Source organism: Periophthalmus magnuspinnatus, chromosome 4 (genome assembly GCF_009829125.3).
Source record: "Periophthalmus magnuspinnatus isolate fPerMag1 chromosome 4, fPerMag1.2.pri, whole genome shotgun sequence".
Lineage (NCBI taxonomy): Eukaryota > Metazoa > Chordata > Actinopteri > Gobiiformes > Gobiidae > Periophthalmus > Periophthalmus magnuspinnatus.
In genome coordinates this window covers 11,819,391-11,840,760 of record NC_047129.1, presented here as the reverse complement: position 1 = coordinate 11,840,760, position 21,370 = coordinate 11,819,391, and the positions used below count along the sequence as shown (strand labels likewise).

General features: G+C 39.1%; 2 protein-coding genes across 4 annotated transcripts; both read left to right on the top strand.

The window, feature by feature from the left end:
* Positions 1–899: 899 nt before the first annotated feature.
* soat1 (sterol O-acyltransferase 1) lies at positions 900–6,254 on the top strand. 2 transcript variants are annotated; one of them, XM_033964977.2, is made up of 16 exons: positions 900–1,092; positions 1,464–1,621; positions 1,921–1,979; positions 2,242–2,390; positions 2,464–2,523; positions 2,908–3,015; positions 3,094–3,379; positions 3,457–3,535; positions 3,621–3,705; positions 3,786–3,831; positions 3,892–4,021; positions 4,187–4,284; positions 4,361–4,459; positions 4,854–4,989; positions 5,078–5,223; positions 5,301–6,254. In XM_033964977.2, exons 2-16 carry the CDS (start codon positions 1,477–1,479, stop codon positions 5,364–5,366), a joined length of 1,692 nt encoding a protein of 563 aa, XP_033820868.1. In that variant the 5' UTR covers positions 900–1,092; positions 1,464–1,476; the 3' UTR covers positions 5,367–6,254. The 2 variants fall into 2 exon arrangements, with proteins under 2 accessions (XP_033820868.1, XP_055077157.1); XM_055221182.1 differs by lacking the exons at positions 4,187–4,284; positions 5,078–5,223; positions 5,301–6,254 and having other exon boundaries at positions 963–1,092; positions 4,854–4,980.
* A 115-nt stretch (positions 6,255–6,369) lies between these two features.
* Positions 6,370–21,187, top strand: abl2 (c-abl oncogene 2, non-receptor tyrosine kinase). Of its 2 annotated transcripts, none has more exons than XM_033992040.2 (11): positions 6,370–7,020; positions 13,221–13,385; positions 14,034–14,329; positions 14,409–14,681; positions 14,884–14,968; positions 15,054–15,231; positions 15,303–15,487; positions 15,570–15,722; positions 15,804–15,893; positions 15,980–16,159; positions 17,227–21,187. In XM_033992040.2, exons 1-11 carry the CDS (start codon positions 6,807–6,809, stop codon positions 18,981–18,983), a joined length of 3,576 nt encoding a protein of 1,191 aa, XP_033847931.1. In that variant the 5' UTR covers positions 6,370–6,806; the 3' UTR covers positions 18,984–21,187. The 2 variants fall into 2 exon arrangements, with proteins under 2 accessions (XP_033847931.1, XP_033847932.1); XM_033992041.2 differs by lacking the exon at positions 6,370–7,020 and adding an exon at positions 12,936–13,118.
* The last annotated feature ends 183 nt before the right edge of the window (positions 21,188–21,370 follow it).

The window sequence follows — 21,370 nt, the reverse complement described above, 5'->3', positions numbered from 1 at the left end:
GTGTTTTCTGTGACTGTTGTCTATTTATATAATTTTTTAATTTATTTATTCAGGAAATTGCATTCAAAACATGTTGCTGTTTTTGTATAAAATATAATACATTAATTATATACATACATTCATAGTGAATGTTATTTCAAGCTATTTAGATACTTAATTAATGTTTACCTCATTATTATGCTACTTGATTGATGTTATTATATCAGATGCAATAAATGTAAAACATTTTACAGTGACTCAGGCAAGTACACATAGACATACTTCAAAATTAAACTCACATGCTAGACCTTGAAATTGAGGAAAAGGCAGAAACAGTTTGAGTTCCCAAGTTTATGTGGCCACCATGGCATCAGCATGAAGGAAACAAGCAATGGGCAATTCAGTGAGATGCACAAAGCTCCAAAGTCCTCAGAGTAATTGACTGAAGCAAAGCTAATTAAACAGCCTGCAGAATTTGTGGGAATATCCAAGGCACTAGCATCATGGAAACTCCTCAATGTCCTATTTGTTTGTGAACTCAATGACTCAATGCAAAGAAGAAAGAAACAAGTGGCAGTAGTTCCATTACATTTGTTTAAACAATAAGACTAAGTAAGATACCTATTGTAAAAAATAAATATATATATATATATATATATATATATATATATATATATATATATATATATATATATATATATATATATATATATATATATATATATATATATATATATATATATATATATATATATATATATATATATATATATATATATATATATATATATATATATATATATATATATATATATATATATATATATATAATAGCATGTATTAACCGTCTCGAGGACAGACACAATAGAACTAAGTTGATGAGTGAGTCTTGAAAACCAGTCAGTCCAATGTGCTGCAGTGACGTCATAAGGAGGAGAGACGCACAGCCAATCCCCGCGAGGCGCGTGCTCGCCTCAGTTTTATACAATGGAGAAGGTGTGCAGCTCTCACACTGATGCCGTGGATCAACATTTTAGAGACGCTTCGCACACGATCACCCCGGACAGACGCACATTTTAGTCCAGACAACAACGCCAAATAAAGCCTGAGGAGGTAAGTAGGTTGTGTGTTACAAATCGTGTAGGCTATCAGCAGCAGTCATGTCCGCTGGATGGCTATTGAGAGACGCAAACAAGTTGTTTATATGTTGAGGTGTAAATTGAACTAGTCACTAAGAATCTCGGCAATGTAAGCGACAGAATCGTGCAATCAGAGTGATTTAGAGAAGAGCCTGTGACAGTCTGAGTTGTAAATGGTATGGCTAGCAGAAAAGTGACAGCTACGTCCTGCTGGTAACGCGTGCTCATGTCATGTGAGCCTAATTTGACTGGCAGTGTTTGCATTGTGTATCGCCGAGATTCCTCGTCTTTATTCTCGGCCAGGAAGATAACAGCTGCCTTTATCCGTCATTTATTTATTTCCAGGTTCTGACTTAGGATGGACACTGAGGGAGAAGGTGGTCTCCGGTCTCGATGTCGAGCCATTCCTAAAATGCCAGTTCTCCCTGACCTCAGTGACACCATGGATGATGGACCTTCAACTAAACACCCACAAAATGGAGAAAACTACTTAAAAACAAATGGTAAGAACATTCTATTTGCAGTTCAGATTTACCTGATGATAAACTTGCTTTATCAAAGTATAAACCTTAAGACTAAGACTAGCGTTTTAAGTTGTATAGGATGAGCAATGTAGGGTTTGTTTTTCTCAAGTCAATGTTCAGTAGTGCTGTTTATCTTTATGGTCACTGCATGAGTAACTTGGCAACCTATGTCACTATAAATATAGGTGTGTCAAAGCATGGTACTCAATGTCATAACATTAATCTTTGTTACTAACTACTGACTTTTTATTTGTGTATTTTTTGGTTTTTGCACATAGGAAAAATTGAAGTGGAACATGTAATAAGCAAAAAGCTACAACTAAAAAGAAGAGCTGAGGTAATAAGTATTTTTTTTAACACCAATGAGTATTAATATTTAGTTTGTCACTGATTCAATAGACACAAAGTTGGTTTGTGATGAGCTATTTTAAGGAACTGTTACCTTGTGTGTTGTATAAGCCTCTCTGCACTTATAAGCCAATAAATAAAATGAAAGTGATAGCATCTGTTAGTTTTATAACATTTTTATCTTTGCTTATCTCATTTCGCTCCTTGTTTATCTTTGGGATCTGTGAATAATTCTTATTTCTGCCTCCCAGTTTTTGAAGAGTGACCTGATGCGTCAGTTTGACACTCATGTCAATGACTTTATGGACAGTCTCATTGAAGAATCTGCTACCCTGGAGCCTGCGCCAGTATCTGCTGTATTCTCCCCGCCCCTTTCAGACAAGGAGAGGAACAAACTCCGGTACCACTAAAAGTCATGTGTGTGTCAATTTATCTTTATGTTAATCATGTTTATTTTATTCTATTGCTTTCAGGCATTTTCGTCCCCCTCATGGTCAAGGAAAACAGTTTGTGAGTCGGAGGTCTCTTCTAGAGTGAGTTTGGTTGAAGTGTTTTCATCAAATAAGGTTAAAGGTGCACTATGTAACACCACTTGCTTGTCTCCATGGAGAGATTTGCCTGGAATGTTCCAGAGCATTAAATTGGCATTAAATTTGTCTGCCTCCATCGAGGCAAACAGGTGACTCAATCAGGCAAGGTAATTTCTAGTAATATAAAACACCTGTAATTTGATTAAATGTAAAAATGTATGACTTTAACGCCATACCGTGAAACATACCGGGCAAAGCTATAACATCTCCATGGAGCAGCAAGCAGATTGTAGACCTCCCACCAGAAAAGTTACATTGTGCAGCTATAATTTCTGATTTAGGAAAATTAAAAACATGGTACCTGATCTTTGTTAATTTATTTTTCAGTGAATTGTTTGAGGTCAACCACATTAGGACCATTTACCACATGTTCATTGCCCTGCTCATTCTCTTCATCCTCAGTACTTTAGTGGTGGATTTCTTGGATGAAGGCAGGTGCGGTTGAGCTGACTTTTTAGCTTCCATGCCTTAATGCTACAAATATTTTGTTCTGAGTCTCTTCTCTTCCCCTAGACTAGTTCTGGATTTTGACCTGCTTGTCTATGCGTTCGGACAGTTTCCTTTGGTGGTCTCCACATGGATTTGCATGTTCCTGTCTGTCCTTGTGGTGCCATACACTCTGTTCTATTTTTGGTCCCAGAGTCAGACTGGTTCTAGCAGTTACTCCAGGCTCTGTAGTGTGCTGTTTGGTTCTATGTATTTGCTTTACCAGGCTTTGGGTCTGGGACTTTTGCCTGCTTATGTTGTTGTGATCAACAATCTGCCACCTGCATCCCGCTTCATCATTATCTTAGAACAGGTAGTTCACTTGGCTTGTACAAATGCTTTCAGAATACCGATGCTTGTATCTTACTTTATAATTTGTCTGAATTGCAGGTCCGATTGATTATGAAAGCCCATTCTTTTGTTAGAGAAAATGTGCCAAAAGTGTTAGCTTGGAACAAGGACAAAGGGAGTATGTTGCTTTATATTATGTTTAATGATCAACCTTGTATCTTTTTTTTTTTTTTTTTATACTAACCAAAAATGTGTTTTAATAGGCCCCAACCGACAGGTCCTTCAGGTTTCTAATTATCTGTATTTTTTATTTGCTCCAACTCTTATTTATCGAGACAACTATCCCAGGTAACAATTACTAATATTGCTATGAATACCACTGATAAAATGCCTAATAACTGTTAAAATCCAACCACATTTCTCTTAAGAAACCCAATGATAAGATGGGGCTACGTGGCCACAAAGTTTCTTCAGGTACGATATAACATTATCCCTGGTGTATGCATCATATAATGTTAATTTGTTTATCAACAGGTTCTAGGCAGTCTGTTTTATGCCTATTATGTGTTTGTACGACTCTGCATACCTCAGTTTCGCAGCATCAGTCTACAGTCCTTTGACCTGCGGGCCATGGTTCTATGTGTCTTCAACTCAATCCTGCCAGGTACAATGACATTATCTGGAGTGTGTGTGTGTGTGTGTATATGTATATATATATATATATATATATATATATATATATATATAAAATATATATGGGATATTCCCCCCCCCCCCTTCCGGTTTGTTAAATAAAATAAACTTAACATCTGGAGGTAATCTTTTGCAGGAGTGTTGGTTCTGTTCTTGGGATTTTTTGCCTTCCTTCATTGCTGGCTGAATGCTTTTGCTGAAATGCTTTGTTTTGCTGACAGAATGTTTTACAAGGTGCATATTGCCAATCTGGAAATAAGTTCACACTTTTGATTTTATAATTCATAAGCCCCTTTGCTTTGTGTTCTAGGACTGGTGGAATTCAACCTCTTTTGCCAATTACTATCGCACATGGAATGTGGTGGTCCATGATTGGCTTTACTACTATGTGTATCGTGACTTTTTGTGGGTCAGTAGTAGATTTGTTTCCAGATATTTGGGTCAAAATATGACTGCTTGTTGTCATGGAGATGTTATAGCTTTGCTTAGGATGTTTCACAGGATGGCATTAAATGTTTATCTTGCTGCTGCATTTATTTAATTACAGATACAGATATTATTATTGCTCAAAAACCCTTGACAACCTACATTCTTTCTGACCTGTAACTCAGCTTAGTGGTGCCATGGGCTTGTCTCCCTGGAGATACACAACTTTAATGCTCTATTGTGAAAGACTTCAGGCAAAGGAATAACATATCCATAAAGACAAGCAGGTGGTGGACCCTCAAAATTCAGAGGATCTAACTTTCTTGCATGTTTTGTGTGTGTATTATTATTTATATATATATATTTTTTCCCCCCAGATTTCACAGAAACGTTTTCGAGCTGGAGCCATGCTTTTTGTGTTCACAGTGTCCGCTGTGGTCCATGAGTATATCCTTGCTGTCTGCTTTGGCTTCTTCTATCCAGTACTGTTTTGCCTCTTCATGTGTTTTGGAAGTAAGAAATAGGAAAATGATCATGTAAAATATAGTATTCAGTAAAACTTATCTCTTGCATTGTTCTTTTCTTTCATTTTATTTTATAGTGATGTTTAACTTTATTCTTCATGACCAAAGAAAAGGACCCATCTGGAACATAATCATGTGGACATCCCTGTTTTTGGGCCAGGGCGTCATTATCTGTCTGTACTCTCAGGAGTGGTATGCCCAAATCTACTGCCCCTTAAAAGAGGTCAGTTGCCTTTTTGTCATGCATGTAATCTTAACTATTATACAATGATTTACCCTGGTAATTGTTTTGTCTCGCAGCCCTCCTTCTTTGAGATATTAAAGCCGAGATCCTGGAGCTGTGAGAGAGGTACAATTGCAGACTAAAATCTGTGCTTGGATTGCTTCCCCTGAAGATTCTTGAGTAAATGCCAGCCAGCTTTTCTTACACTTACATGATTGTTTTATTGTAATGCACAAAAAATGTATAATGAATAATCCATGAATGTATGTATAGACACTTATCAATCAAGTGTGTTACACTAAAACAGCAAAAGCTTTACTTTGTTTTAAGTTACAGTAAAAAAAAAAAAAAAAAAAATCTATCTAAAGATTTTTGAAGACTTAATTTCTGTATACATACTATGGATTTTTAGCATTTAAACTCATAAATGGTGCAACTTATTCTTGTGTTTGCAATAACGAAAAGGCAGCTAAATGCAAACATTAATTTGAAGTATTATTCAGAAAATGGTTATTTACAGTCAAAAGACTGTAATAGTATTGGCTTTAACATTGACCACATTTGGTCAAAGAATTTTGTAACTAATGCACTAATGCTACTAATGGACTTGCACAAGGAACATTTCATATAATAGTAAAAGAATGTATCAATATAAAGTGTGTCTGAAATACATGGTTGTCTTAAGCTTTCAACTGAATTGTGAAAAAGACCTTTACTTACGTCTTCTTTTTTTGAAAATGCTTAAAATACAAACAACCACACGGTGGCAGTGTATTAACTACTAAAAGACCGCGTATGCACAATTGCCAGGACACATCAGGATTGTGATTAAATGTTCTCATTATGTTTTTTAGTGAGCTATATGTATTGGTTTCATATGGCTTAATGAGACATGTCTTTCATAATGATGTGGACTGCAGATATCTAAATGCTTTGTATTTTTGAAGCTACTATTTATTTATCTGTTCGGCCATAGTGTAATTTAAATTGACTGTGGATTAATATTACTATGGAAAATAAATGTTTCAAACAATATTGCGTCTCATTGGTTTCAAATGTCGATTTTAACAACATTTTCTGTAATAAGTGTATCGGTAGTGGGGTCCCTTGCATGGATAGATCCATGTGCACAGGGCACAGAGCGGAGGAGGAGGATGTGGAGGGCCCCCCCCCCCCCTCTGTGTGCAACACATCTCCTGCTCTGCGGTAAAGATGGCGGCGGCAGAGGGGGCGCGTAGTGGCCGGACAACGCCAAAACCCTGCTAAAGGTTAACTTTTGTGGGAATAGGACTCGCGTGGCACCGTTCAGAAATTCTCCAGCGGTGTCGGGAGTATACAAATTGAATCAACAAGAGTCCCACCCAAACTTTGTGCTTTTATTGTCAGGGGAAGGGTGGGTGGGTTTCACTCTGAACTGCTAACAGGCTAATAGGCTAACGAGGTAGCCGCACTGGTTAGCCCTGTGAAGAGACTGGGGAGGGGATCATCGGCAAGACTGTTTGGGCCAGGCCGCTTTACTTTGGGGGAATGTGAAGCAGAGGCAGAACGGGTATTTGCACTTTGTTTTTACATTGTCTGTCGGGATGGGACAGCAGGTAGGCCGGGTCGGCGAGAGCACCTCGACCGGGCTGCCACCGCAGCCCCACACGTCCCAGCCGCACCAGGGGAGAGGGAGTCGGAGTAGCGGTGTCGGGAGGAGACCCAGAGATCCCGGCAGTAACACCGGGACACCCCCGGGCAGGTCTGCCGTGGGCACTGTACTAGATCCCGGGATCAATGTCTTCACATTTCATTCAGGTAAGTGGATGGCCGTGATTTGTCGATTTGGAGTCTCTGCTATTTTGATGTGTGTTTACCCTGGTGTTTACTGCTCATTAACAGCTGCTAACACAGTCCTCATCTCCTGACAACTTATCCAGAAAGGGCGACTAAATTTAAAGTTACATCCTATCAGTTAATCCGTTTTCAAATGTGTCCTTGAGTAAGTTTTAACATCATGTTCTTTTTATTGTGTATTGTGTTAGATGCTCCAAAATGGAAGACAGGGATTTTTAAAGGAAGGAAGTCATGGTTCCGTTTGTATTATAGCCAAGGCAAGTGTTGCTGCTCACCATGCTTTGGTGAGCAGCAATACTTGCCTTGGGTGATTGTGTAGCTTTTCCACCCTATTAACTCACTATAGAATCAACCAAATACATTACAATATTTTATATGGCCACTTGCTTCTTCTGTCTGACAGTTTATACTGTATGCACTCCCAAACCCCAAGGCTGCTCTGTGGCAAAGGAAATGCAACTATTGCATTGCTGTTGTGTTCCTGGTGTTGCCTTTGCATTCCTGTTATCGACTCAACTCTGCAAAACATCTTCAATAGATGACAGAGATGGTGGGATGTCTGCCCGCACATGTCTGCTTTTTCTGTTTTTACACGCTGCATTGACAGGCTTGCTATGGGTATACATGGGTTTCAGCTTTCTCCTTTATGCAACATATGTATGTGTGTGTGTGTGTGTGTGTGTGTGTATATGTACGTGTGTATGTGAGTGTATTGTTTCAGTGAATATCTGAAGAACATTAAGAATGACTTGTTTCAGCTCTTGTTGATTGAGAATATATCATACAATTGAAAGAGCAATGTTGATTTGTCCTAATATACTTTGGTTGAGTATATGATTGTTTATATTAACAAATATTGTATTCATATCTGCTACTGTTACAGCTGCATTCTTTATTCCAAGACAAAGAAAAATCATGACAAGTCAGCTCTAGTTTGCCATGGCATCACTTCTCTTTTTTCTCTTCTCTTTTTTTATTGTTTGGTGTCTGAATGTTGATGCTGTTTCTATTCTGTATTCTGCTGTATGTATAAAACAATTCACAAAGAAATTTAAGCTAGCCTGAAAGTGTGCTAAAGGCTCAGTATGACACAGATGGTCACCCCATAAAACTGTTTGTTTTGTCACTAGTTGGTGCAGGAGGTTTATCTTGTCAAGTTGGTGCAGTTGTTGAGATAATCAGATGATCATCAGTTGGGGCAGATCAAAAAATAAGTGTGATTTTGGCAACAGCAGTCAGTGATATTCTCACAGATTCTGAAGCTGGCCTTAAAGAGAGACACTGATCCAAGAACATAAGCCTTCAGGTAAATGAGATTAAAGACACATAAACTTAACTGTGCCCTGTGTTTAGTAAAATAAGCCATGGAGTTTGTTTATTATGTCATCAAACGTTACACCATTTTTCTAAATTTTGATACAAATGATGGTAATAATGGTGAACTGGATGCATAGTCACTTATCCTAGAGACGGCACCTAACCACCAGGAGGAGCCATGGCACAGCTCCTGTTGAAGTAAGACACAAAACTAACAAAGCGTATTTTTGACATAACTTTCTCAGCCATTATGTATTGTTTGAGAGATTTTTCTATTGGTATAATCATATAAGCTATTTGTTTGTTTGTTTTGTTTTTTTTAAACAAAGGCAATAAAAAATGTTGTCAATTAAAGTGCCTCCCACTGACATGAAAATTTCCTAAATCGGCTTTCTAATTGATTAATGCTAAGACTTTGGCCTGGACTTTTTCTTCACTAAAGGCCAGGATTAATGTGCACCCTCAGAGACTCACTGCAGATGGATGCACTGTCTCTAGACCTCACCCTTAAAATGTGCTCAGCCAAAAGCTCCTGTGATGGCATTACATGTGGTGCGGTAAGAGCAGAACGATGCCAGTGCCAGTCTTGTGTGGCATTGGTTTCATTCCAGGATCCACTCTGAGATGCTTGCATTTCTACTGTAGAGTTTGCTTTATTGATTGAACTCAATTGCAAATTAACAAAAAATTGCAAAAGCTTTTCTTGGTAGTCATTGAATAGAAACTAAAGAGAATGTTTGGTCACTTCTGGCAGCCCAGTTTTTTTTAATATCCTCATCAGGATGAGGCACCCTGTGGTGCCGATGTCTCCGCAAAGCCCTTTGTGTATTTACTACTAATAAAGTCTGTAATCTACTTGTCTATTAGTCTTATTGACTAATAAACCAGATATTGCAGTTTATATACAATAGATAATATTACTTAAATAAAAGTTAATTGACTACTGCCCTGTTCTGTCTGGTTATCTAGGACATTATAGAGATAAAATCTTTAGGCTTCAGTCTGATGATTACACTGAGTCATTGTAAAGCAGCTTAAATTTACACCCCAGGCCAGCTTAACCCCCTCACACACACGCGCACACACAGACAAACGTACACCCAAGCACACACACACACACACAATCTCCAGCTCATCAGACAGCTGGATTAGCCTTGGGTTTGAATCTAAAGTAAACCAGCTCTGTGTCGAGGAGTGTCCCATCATTCACCTGTATGTCTGTAGCATTCCTTTGAGCAACGGTCAGTTTCCTCGTCTCTTGTGTCATGATGAGACTTCGTTGCGAAATCCTCAAGGATCTGTGTCTTGCGTACTTTCCTGCTGCAGTGTACGCCGCGATTCATTTAGTGTCTGTATTCCCAGTCTAAAGGGTTTTTCAGCTTTGTTCTCTGCTTGCTTGGGTAGAGTGATTATTTGACAAAAGTAAATATTTTGGGGGGTATTATCCTATCAACTTCTATTCTATTAAAAAGGTGAGAGAGGAAGAGAAAAACTTAATGCATTTTTTTTTTTATCTCTTGCAATTTTTTGTGTGAAATAGGGTAGCCAATGACAATATTCAATCAATTTTGCATATATCCTTCGCAACAATACACATATTTGGATACATATCGCACCTGCAATAGTTTAGCAATACTAAACAGTAAATATTGTTTTTCCCCCCCCATATCAGTTCTCAAATTTAAATTGTGATTAGTGATTACAATTATTACTACATTCAATTAGAAAACAGTGCAGTTGAAAATGTAATGAAATGATCTTTACTAAATGATATGTGCACTCCCTCTGCCCCTCAAAACATGGAGCAACCTCTCATCTAATCTGCAGTACCTTTAACATGATTCACAAAACATTGCTAACAACGATAATAACTCTAAATTTCTGCCTCTACAGGTTAACAATTGATGGTACACAATAACCATGATTTAAATGTTTCCATTATCTAGCAGCCTGAGCCGGAAGGCTTTAGTGACTTCACACTGGATTGACACAGTCAGAGTGATTTGAACATGACTTAAGTTGCTAGAAGAATTCTGAAGAAGCACTTATGAGAGCCCATTACCAGGGACTAACTGTCCGGAGGTGGGGCAGAGGCCATTCAAGCTTTTCCATCAGTTTGTGTCTATGGAATATCTTAGTCATCGAGGATTGCATCAGTTGTGAGGCCGAACCTTAATGCTGTTGGCTTCGGCATGAATGAACAGGTGATGCTCGCGCAAGAAGAATTATCTTCTCCATTTCACCACCGCTCTGTGCTCTTCACAGATTACAGAGGTGGAGTAGTAAAAAATAAAATGGAGAAATTCTGCTCAAGCAAAGCATCTTGTTTATATGGTATACAAATGAGTCTAATAGTCTGCTAAAGGTCAACTTCTGACTGCACATGGATAATAATTTCCAATAATACTAAACTGAAGCACCTGCGACCATCCTTAATAGTGCAGCCTGTGCAGCTCATTAAGAGAATTCTGGAATTTCTGAGGTTTGACATGAGTCCTGTCCACACACTGAAAGTATAGGTGAGGGACAAACTTGAACAAGTGTCAGTGAGTGCAGGCTACATACTGTACCTTAACATGAATTCTTAAGTGCATTCATAGTTGCTTGCTTAAGCGCATGTACATAGTTGCTTGAGAGGAAAAGTTTCTCACAGTTTATAATTTTCTACTTGTAGACTGTTTACTTCAGTTCAAGTAGCCCTAGTTGAACCTTAGCTTTATTATATAATAGAAGGTAACACTGCACAGTTAAGCCACTTGCACCTCTAGGCTGTTTTAGAAGGGTAGCAGGTCACACATGAACATCACATCTTTAGTTTATCTTGCTCCGCCTGGTGTGTCTGCTGCCACAGATGGAGAGCCTCGTTCTCAGGCTTGTAGTTGTGTGTTGTGATGAGCAGTATCTTCTTCTAGGACACTTGGTTTACTTAGGTTGGCTGACAGAATCTCTTGATGACAGCTGCAGTAGTTTGGCATCAGCATGTGCTACGGTCACCTTTTCCCAGCTGTTGTGGGGTTGAGCGTTGAATGCTCTCCATCTACACGACACAAAGGCCCAGTTTCTTCCTCACATGTGCTGCACTGTCACAGAGCGCTTGCTGGAGGCAGCACACGACATGCCCCCTGCAGACCAACTGCCCCCTCAATCAAAGCTTTCAGCGTACAGGCCTCACCAACGTACTCTCAACTAATGATTGGCCATTAGGTTTGGGGTGGCACACAGTGGCTAGAGCATTTGCCCGACACTCACTAACCCAAAGTTCAGCTAAACCACTATGCACACTCTGTCATTGAATGCAAAGACTGTGTGCACTGGTCCGAGCAGAATTCAGACCTCAAGGATTTTCAAGTTAGTGGATGGTCTGAGGGACTGTTTTATAAAAAAAAAAATGCTCTGCAAGAAAAACTTATTTAACTAGATTATTTGATCAGTTCACAGTTGTTTTGAAATTAAGAAATGAGTTGCCTAATTACACCAACTTAAACTCATTTTAATTTGCACAAGACCCTGAGACCTCTGGCATAAAATCACTGTGACATTGTGACAATCCCCTGACGTGGGTGTGATATGCAGAAATGTGATCTGAGCTGCTTGGGCAGTTGGCTCTAACAGTTGTAGCCTGATTACAAGAAAACGGTGGTCAATAAGACCTGTCCTCCCAGAGGACTGCCATCTGCTGTAAGCCACAGCCACACATTCACATTCATCTCATCTTTCACCAGACTGTGTCCCTGCTGTCCTTAGGCTTATGTCAGGTCTCCTCCCCTTTCACACATGTGTTCTGGGACTTACTCCTGCTCATTTCATACATAGAACTCTGACCGCGGCTGTGATGGCTCACCAGAAGTCGCTTGGACCATTGCGTGGGATTTTCAAATTCTTGCCCAAAGAAGTTTAGGGAGTTCAAAGTTTAGGAATGTTTTCTATATCAACTTTTATTTTTGGTTAATTTTCTTAGTTCCGAAGAACAACAGTTAATTTACCAAATTTGGTAAAACTACACAGAGCAAACGTTATGGCAGATTTTAAAAAGCCTTTTCATACATAGTTGGATAGTAATTTGTCAGAGGATGTATTGGGAACTTTGGCTTAGCCAGGTCACAGCCAGTGCTGCTATGCAGTGCATGCTGCTGCAGAACAAAGGTGAGAATGTTTTATATATTTATCGAAGGATGAACCATGGAGCCCCAAATTTAGTTTATGTATGTTTAATGTTTGGGTAATTTTAATGGCACTGGTTTTGTAGTTTAGCTTTTCTGTATTTAAGTTGAGACAGTAGACTGCTGTGACCAATGTGAGTACATTGTACAATCGAAGTTTTGTTCTCCTTTGATAATGCTGTCTCCCACTACAGTTGTTCAGACATGCAATCAGTGTCTTTGGCAGCAGCTGGCGCATGTCCATTATGTAGTTGTGTGTGTGTGTGTATGTGTGTGTGTGGGGGTGTGTTGTGTAGTTACCACAATGTTTGGGGAGAGTTTCTTTCATTGTTGTCATATTTTAGCCCCTCCTCCCTGTAGCTATTGGTCTATAAGTCAGCTGCTCTCCACTTCCACAGTGCATTGACCTGGACTCTAGGCACAGCTTATCTGTATAGCTGTGCTGCTAACCACATTAGAACGTTGAAGTGATGCTTTTAAGGTGCCTACAGGCAAACAGCAGTTTTGAGGAAGAGTGGGGCTCTTTCAGTGCCCCTAATCTAAAAACTGGATGCAGTCTGAACAGTGTAGCTGGACAAACGGGTACATAGGCTTTATTTGACCTCAAGTGTAACAGTGTTGCATTGTTGCACTTGTGACAATCTGAAGAGGTGTTATTTATTTTCTCTCTTCTTTTCTCTCCAGAAGTGCTTCACCGACCGTTTGGCCTTGACTCTGCGGCTCTGACTGAAGCTGTGCGATGGAGCTCCAAGGAGAACCTCCTGGGGGCAGCGGAGAGCGACCCCAATCTCTTTGTAGCACTTTATGACTTTGTTGCCAGCGGTGACAACACACTGAGCATTACTAAAGGTAAGAAACTTTGGTACATCAGTCATTTAAAATATGTCCCCTATACCTCCATATTTTACACACATAATTATCCTTAATCTCAGTTTTGTTTTCAGTTAATTCATAATTTTGAGTTTTGTGGAACAATTGTCCATTGAGCGTTTACCATTCTTGTTTGTAAATGTATTGCTTTGTTTGAAGGTATAGCTTTTAAATATCTATTTAGTTTACCTGAATATGCTGTTGACATTACATTTATTTATTACACTTTATGTGTTAAGCATTTTTAGATTGAAATGGTCAACACTTTGGCTATCCCTTAGTTTTGAAACTCAGAATGGGTCTAATATAACTGTAGAGATCCACCGTCCCTCATTTTCTTGCTCATTGTATTGCTGCTGCTCATCACTGACGTCAGTCAGTCAAGGTACCAGTCACTACATGCCTGGGTTGGCCCTCCTTATCCTGGTTCACCCAGCTCTGTTTGTTTTTATGTAGTTTCCATGGGTCATGTCTAAACCATGACTCACTGAGCTATCCTATTGTGAGTTTGGTTTCTTTATGTAATGCATTGCGATAGTTTAATGTTTACAGGCATAACGTGTATAAACTGCAGAAGCACATTTAAGTACACAGGTGGCTCAATTTTTTGATTTTCTGTCTGTTCAGGTGAGAAACTGCGAGTGCTGGGTTACAACCAGAATGGTGAATGGAGTGAAGTGCGCTCAAAGAATGGCCAAGGCTGGGTGCCATCCAACTATATCACCCCAGTCAACAGTCTGGAGAAGCACAGCTGGTACCACGGGCCTGTGTCTCGTAGTGCCGCTGAGTATCTCTTATCATCGTTAATCAACGGCAGTTTCCTTGTCCGAGAGAGTGAAAGCAGTCCTGGACAGCTCTCTATTTCTCTTCGCTATGAGGGGAGAGTCTACCACTACCGTATCAACACTGCATCTGATGGAAAGGTTAAAGTCAGAAACTTTGTGGGGACTCTATTGACTGATTTTTTTTTTCTCTAAATATTATCATATGATCTAATTGTAGGTATATGTGACGTCTGAGAGTCGGTTTGCCACCCTGGCTGAGCTTGTCCATCATCACTCCACTGTAGCTGATGGCCTAGTCACCACACTGCACTACCCTGCGCCCAAATGTAACAAGCCTACAGTATACGGAGTTTCTCCCATCCATGATAAATGGGAAATGGAGCGAACAGACATCACCATGAAGCACAAGCTGGGCGGAGGCCAGTATGGAGAAGTGTATGTCGGTGTGTGGAAGAAGTACAACCTCACAGTTGCAGTCAAAACACTAAAGGTTATTAATCATCTTTTTTGTTGTTTTTATTGATTGATTTTTTTGTTGATCCCAAGTGAACAATTCAACTTTCAATCATGATTCATATTTATTGGTAGTATATTGCCACCTACAGGCAGACACTAACCTTACATGTTAAAATGATGGTACAAAAAGTACACATTGTTACCATGGACTTTATTTTATATATTTAACATGACAGGAAGACACCATGGAAGTTGAAGAGTTTCTCAAAGAAGCAGCTGTTATGAAGGAGGTTAAACATCCAAACCTTGTTCAACTTCTTGGTCAGTATTCATCAAGATTACAGTTTACATTCATTTTTTATTGATAAATGGTCTATTATTTTGACACTGGTGTATTTTTGAGCAGGTGTGTGTACTTTGGAGCCTCCATTCTACATTGTCACTGAGTACATGCCGCATGGGAATCTGCTCGACTACTTAAGAGAATGTGACAAGGACGAAGTTAATGCTGTGGTGCTGCTTTACATGGCTACACAGATCTCCTCTGCCATGGAGTACCTGGAAAAGAAGAACTTCATTCACAGGTAAAATGTCTTCTATGTATTTTACCTAATATGTCTTATTTTTCTTTTAACTTTTTTTTTGGATTCTTCAGAGATCTTGCTGCAAGAAACTGCCTAGTGGGTGAGAATCACATTGTAAAGGTTGCCGACTTTGGCCTGAGCAGATTGATGACTGGTGACACCTACACTGCTCATGCTGGTGCAAAGTTTCCAATTAAATGGACTGCACCAGAAAGCCTGGCCTACAACACCTTCTCTATCAAATCTGATGTCTGGGGTTAGCTTTTGTTTGCTAATAAAGACACAATTAATGGTCTAAGTGTTTTTCCTTAATTAATATATGTGTTTTGCCTTTACAGCATTTGGTGTACTACTTTGGGAAATTGCTACTTACGGCATGTCACCATACCCAGGGATTGATCTGTCTCAGGTGTACGACCTGCTGGAGAAAGGTTATCGCATGGAACAGCCAGAAGGATGCCCACCTAAGGTCTACGAACTGATGCGAGCTTGTGAGTCCGTTAGTTTGGATAAGTACAAAAACAAAATTTGTTATGACATGGTTTAATGAAACACTCTTTATTACTTTTTAGGCTGGCAGTGGAGTCCATTGGACAGACCTTCTTTTGCAGAAACGCATCAAGCTTTTGAAACAATGTTTCATGATTCTAGCATCTCTGAAGGTACAGTTTTTGTTTGATTGTACTGTTGGATTTTCACACAGTAATGTGTAATTTACTTACATTTAGTACATTTATGTCTGTTGTAGAAGTTGCAGAGGAGCTCTGTAAGACTGCCTCCTCTGGTCATTGTGGACCACTACAAACGTTTGGTCACAACATGCCGTTGCTACCATCAAAATCTCGAACACTCAAACATGCAGAGAACAAAGAAAACATAGAGAGTGGACTTGATGGGCGACCTGACCTCAGCATCCAAGGCCACTCAGGTACAGAAAAACACATGGTCTCCCCCAGCCGCTATGAGTCTACAGATTCAGAGACAACTCTGCAGCGTCGGCAAGCGCGCCGTTTGAAGAGAAGAGCCATCATGTTCCCTTAGTGTCCCTAATAGTGTTGACATAATAGCTTTATATTTATATATATGTGTGTGTGTGTGTATATATATGATATACCGGTATATAAGTAATAAATTAGTTTTCACCCCATCATAGAAAGTTTAAAAAACAAATAATATTTTAGGGAATGTTAAGTTATTTATGTTATTTAATTATTGGATTTGTCTTTGTATGTGTTTTATGTGTTTTATATTTTCCCTCAACTAATGAACATCACTTGAATAACCACACTATTAAATTTGAATTCTATGTTTTGTTTTGTTTTTTTTATTGTCTGTGTGTCTGCATGTGTTTTGTTTTTTTTCCTTGAATATTTTTTTTTATCAAAAAAGTTAACCTGTATGTAATTTCTCATTTCTGAACATATCCATGGGTTTCAGAAAAAAATATTAAAATTAAAATGAAAAATAAGCAGTGTTGACATAAATATGAACAATTCAAAACTAAATATTTCATCTTTTGAATGGTCAAAAGTCATCAAAATGTTGCCATTAAAAAGGAAGCTGAAACCCATGAATATTATCTATAAATGGCTCACCAACTAACCAAATTTACTATCATTTAAAAGAGACATTTTCAATAAACAAAAAAACAAAGAAAATACTTGTTTTCAAAACATCTTCATGATTGTTGGGAAGATACTCAATGATGCTTAGTTTGTTAAGGAAAGATGCATTATTTTGTTTATAAAATGTCCCCCAAATAATCATTGAACTGGCAAGTTTATATTTACACATGTACTGGTCATTAGTCAGAATTTAACATCAATAGTCAGAAGCACCTTTATTTCCATTTTAAGATATAAGTATATGATAAAGTGTGTGATGTAGCAATTCTATATTTCTAGATACTTCTTTACTTTTATTTGTCAACATCTATTAAATGTTCTTTTGAAGGGCTTTCCAATTACTAAACTGAATACATGCTTTGTGTTACAGGGTGGGGCTCTGCCATTTTGGGAAGTGATGGTAGAGGAAGCAGTTCTCCAGCTTTACCAAGAAAACAGCAACCTAGGGACAAGTCTCCCAACAACCTCTTGGAGGATGGACCAGAAATTGGCACATTTACGCGGGATCGCAAAGGAGGGTTTTTTAGCTCTTTTATCAGGAAAAAAACAGTCTCCTCCTCCCCATCGTCTCAGCTACAACAGAACCTTCCCACCCCACCTAAAAGGAGCAGTTCTTTCAGAGAAATGGAGACTCAGCCTCATAAGAAATATGAGCCCACCGCTGATTTTAGCGCTCCTCCTCCCCTGCCCCAGTCGGACAGTCTCAGTGGCTTCTCAGCCTCACCTTCTCACTCCCACGTTGAACCAACGCAGTCCCGCTGCTGTGGCGCTGCTTTTGGACAGAAACCCACTGGAGCAGGACTTAATTCGCACATTTCCAGTGTTAGCAGTTGGAGTGGTTTAGCGGGATTTTTTACTCCTAGACTTATTAAAAAGACCCTGGGTTTAAGGACAGGGAAGCCCACATCATCAGAAGAGGGGACTAGTCTAGTAGGAGGGCCTAAACCCTTTCCCAGGTCCAATTCTACATCCTCTATGTCAGCTGGGCTGCCCGATTTGGAGCGAATGGCTTTGACTTTACCTAGGAACCGCAGTGCAAAACCACCTTTGGAAAGAACTGCATCCACAACATCTCAGCCAGAAAATGGTGCTTCACGGCCCTCAGAAACGTTGCTGAAGAGACTGGATGAGGGGACTGCTCAAATCAGAGATAGGCCCAAAGCCAAGCTACTACCAAGGAGTACTGCAATAGGACTAAGAACACCTGCAGTTGGAGGGGAGGTGGGCGACTCTGATACTTTGTCTAGGGTTAGAGAGGGACGAGAGAACATTGGAGCAGGTGTAGATCGGCAGCAGAGCTGGTCATCTCCTTCTAAGGCTTCTAATTTAAGTTCTTTATCAAATTCAACAAGCGCACCTACTCACAATCACAAAGTACCAGTGTTAATATCCCCCACACTGAAGCACAGCCCGGCAGACGTGCACCTTGTCGGTCTAGACTCTCAGGGGAACCGTTTCAAACTGCTGTCTGAGCAAGCAGAAAGAGACAGACCTCGACTGGTCAAACCCAAGTGTGCTCCCCCTCCACCCCCCACTCTACGCAGTCTGCAGCACTCTAACAGCGCAGAGGGAGAAGAGCAGGTAGGGGCAGCTCCTGTTGAAATGAATGGAGACACCTTAAAAACTCAAAGATCAGTCCGAACTTCTGGAGGAGCAATGACGGGTAGACCGTCAGTGCCACCACCACAAGTGCCAAGTACCACCAACACTACCCCCACCAAAATGGCAAATGGAGCTACCACCACAGCCTCATCCAAAGTAGCACTGCGACGAACCAGGCAACAAGCGGAGAGGGTGCCACCGGAGCGGGTGAGCCGCGAGGCACTGCTGGAGTGTGCGGAGTGCCTGAGCAGCGCCCTGAATGCCAGCTCTGAAAGCCCCTCCAGTGGCCAGGTGCTGGATGCTGGCCACCAGCTGCTAGACTACTGCTCAGGTTATGTAGACTGCATTCCTCAAATGAGAAACAAATTTGCCTTTCGAGAGGCGGTGGGCAAGCTAGAGCTTAGCCTGCAAGAACTGAGGGCCTCTTCGTCTGGCTGTGGAGGTTTGAACAACGTAGGGCCCAACACTGTACTGGACAACCTGCACAGCTGTGTTAAAGAGATTAGTGATGTGGTACAAAGGTAGTCACAATGACTGTAAAGGTAATCAGCTCGTACAAGCCAACAGACAATGTTTGAAAACAAACACATTGTACCTCTGGGAAATCAGTACAAAAAAAAATCTTTTTATTTGTTTACAGTAATCCGTTTTAATTGCCAGTAATAACACTTGGTTTGTACATACTACAGTGATATCTGTCTCATCATTAAGTAATTGTTAACTGTTGCTTGAAATCTCACATTCTCTTTCAATGTTGTCAATACCTGGAAAAAGCTATGTCCACACAATAAGAGCTGCTCTGTGAGAAAGATTTGATAGATCTCAAGTTCTGTTTTGGTTTGGCTGAATTTCAGAGTACAGTATCTTACCCAGATTATGAGGAAACTGGTTTGGCTTAGAATTCATTTTCTCTGATTGAGCAGACCATATTTAAACTATTCAGAGAGAGGTTTTTGTGTGCTTGATTAAAAATAGTATATCCAATCAGTGATATGGGTCAAAAGACAATATGCAGAATGTATTAAGAAAATCATCCAGGATCATTTCAACAGTGCCACAGAAATGGGTAAAATTCTGTACTGTAAGAAAACGTGTTTGTCCACTAATACTTGCACTCAGTATTTTCTTTGTCTAATGGGACCTATAGTCATTTTGGAGCAAAAGAGCCCAGGGGTGTGTGGGTGGATTATCCAATAAGAGAGAGAGATACTTTATCCATCCTGAGGGAAATTGAAGTTAAGCTGCAGAAACATACTACGCTTCTCTGTCGCCTAAGTGTCCTTTTATATGGACAGTTTGTCTGTGGCCTTGTTATGGCCTCAGTGCCTCAAATTCTTTAATTTGAACCACAGACAGAGACCTATCTCATAGTACTGATTTCTCCACAAAATAACTGCAGTATGTCTTCAGCACATGAGCAAAATGTATATTATTGTGGTTCCAAGTAATTCTTGGATAATGTGTATGTATGAACTTGAATTTTAAATTATTATTTTAAAATTAGATTTATTTGAAAGAAATTGGTTTATGATTTATTTCACATTGACAAAAAAGTTTTATGTATGATTTATACCGATAAGAGCTTAATATAGTACAAGACTAAAGCCCACCCATCCAGATCTAAATGTTTTATGAATGTATTTTCCAGGTTAGTTCTTCATGTGCATGTGTCTTTAATATAAATTATAAGGTTGCCTTTTATTTATTATTTTTTGGCCTAATGTCACCTTGCATAACTCCACAAAGTTTTTAATGCATAAAATAAAAATACACATGTACAGTTATGGTGGTATGTGCACACAAACCACATCTCCCATCAAATTAATGTTATCTATGTTGGAGATCTTGTTTTGATGTACACTGGAAAAGGCTTCATTTGAATAGATTATGACACATGTTGCATCTGAATAGTTCTATCTAAACAATGCAGGTCCACACATTTTCATCTGTCAATGAGTCTTCTAATCTCAATATACTGATTTTATTCACTGTGATGGTCAATTTACAATAGGATTCATGGTGCCTTTTTAAATTGCTCATTTATGTACCAAACACAATCACAGCAAAAATGTACACTATTTTCAACATTCTTATTAACTTTTGCCCTGAGATTGTGATCAAAAGACCAAGAACATTTCTGTACAGCTGCCAACTTGAAACCCAATGGTGCACTTTGTCTACAAATGTTGAGTTTCTAGTTTCTAAAGCCATTTTCCCATTTTTATTGTGGCCTTCGATGTTTTCTGTTCAAACACTAAATCTAAGCTGCTCTTTTATTACTAGATCATGTTTTATTCTTTTCTAAAGTGTACTTTACTTGTTTTTGTTTCAGATTTTTGTTTTATTTTACAATTAAACTACATTTCAAAATCACATTTTGTTAAAACAGACCATAAAGATCTTGTGTAAGAAACTAGAAGAAATAATCTGAGATTTTGTTTCCAGTTTATTTTCAATGTGCATGCCTTTGTTCTGAGAGGATATCTGGAGAATGTGTGTACAAATCATTATACCAAAGGCCACTTCTTCAGATTTATGAGTGCAATGTAATCCAAGGCGGACACACACAATGTGACATGTGAATCTCAACAGGGATAAAATGGCAGATTTTCACAAATTTTGTATTGTACAGATTATATTTTTTGTGTTTTTATTTAAAGCTCACATTACTGTGAAGTTCTGTTTATAAGTGTGAAGCTTATTGTAAATAATAAAATTATTGATTATGATTGTGTCATTTTGCTATTATCATTTTTAAAAATAAATCCTAGAATCAAATGGTACTGGACATAGTACACACAGTAAGATTTAACAAATCAATAAAAGAATAATTGCAGGAGGATAACTATATAAATTCGTTGTAAATAGTCATAAACTTTGACATATTTAGTTTCATAAATGTATTTGCGTTC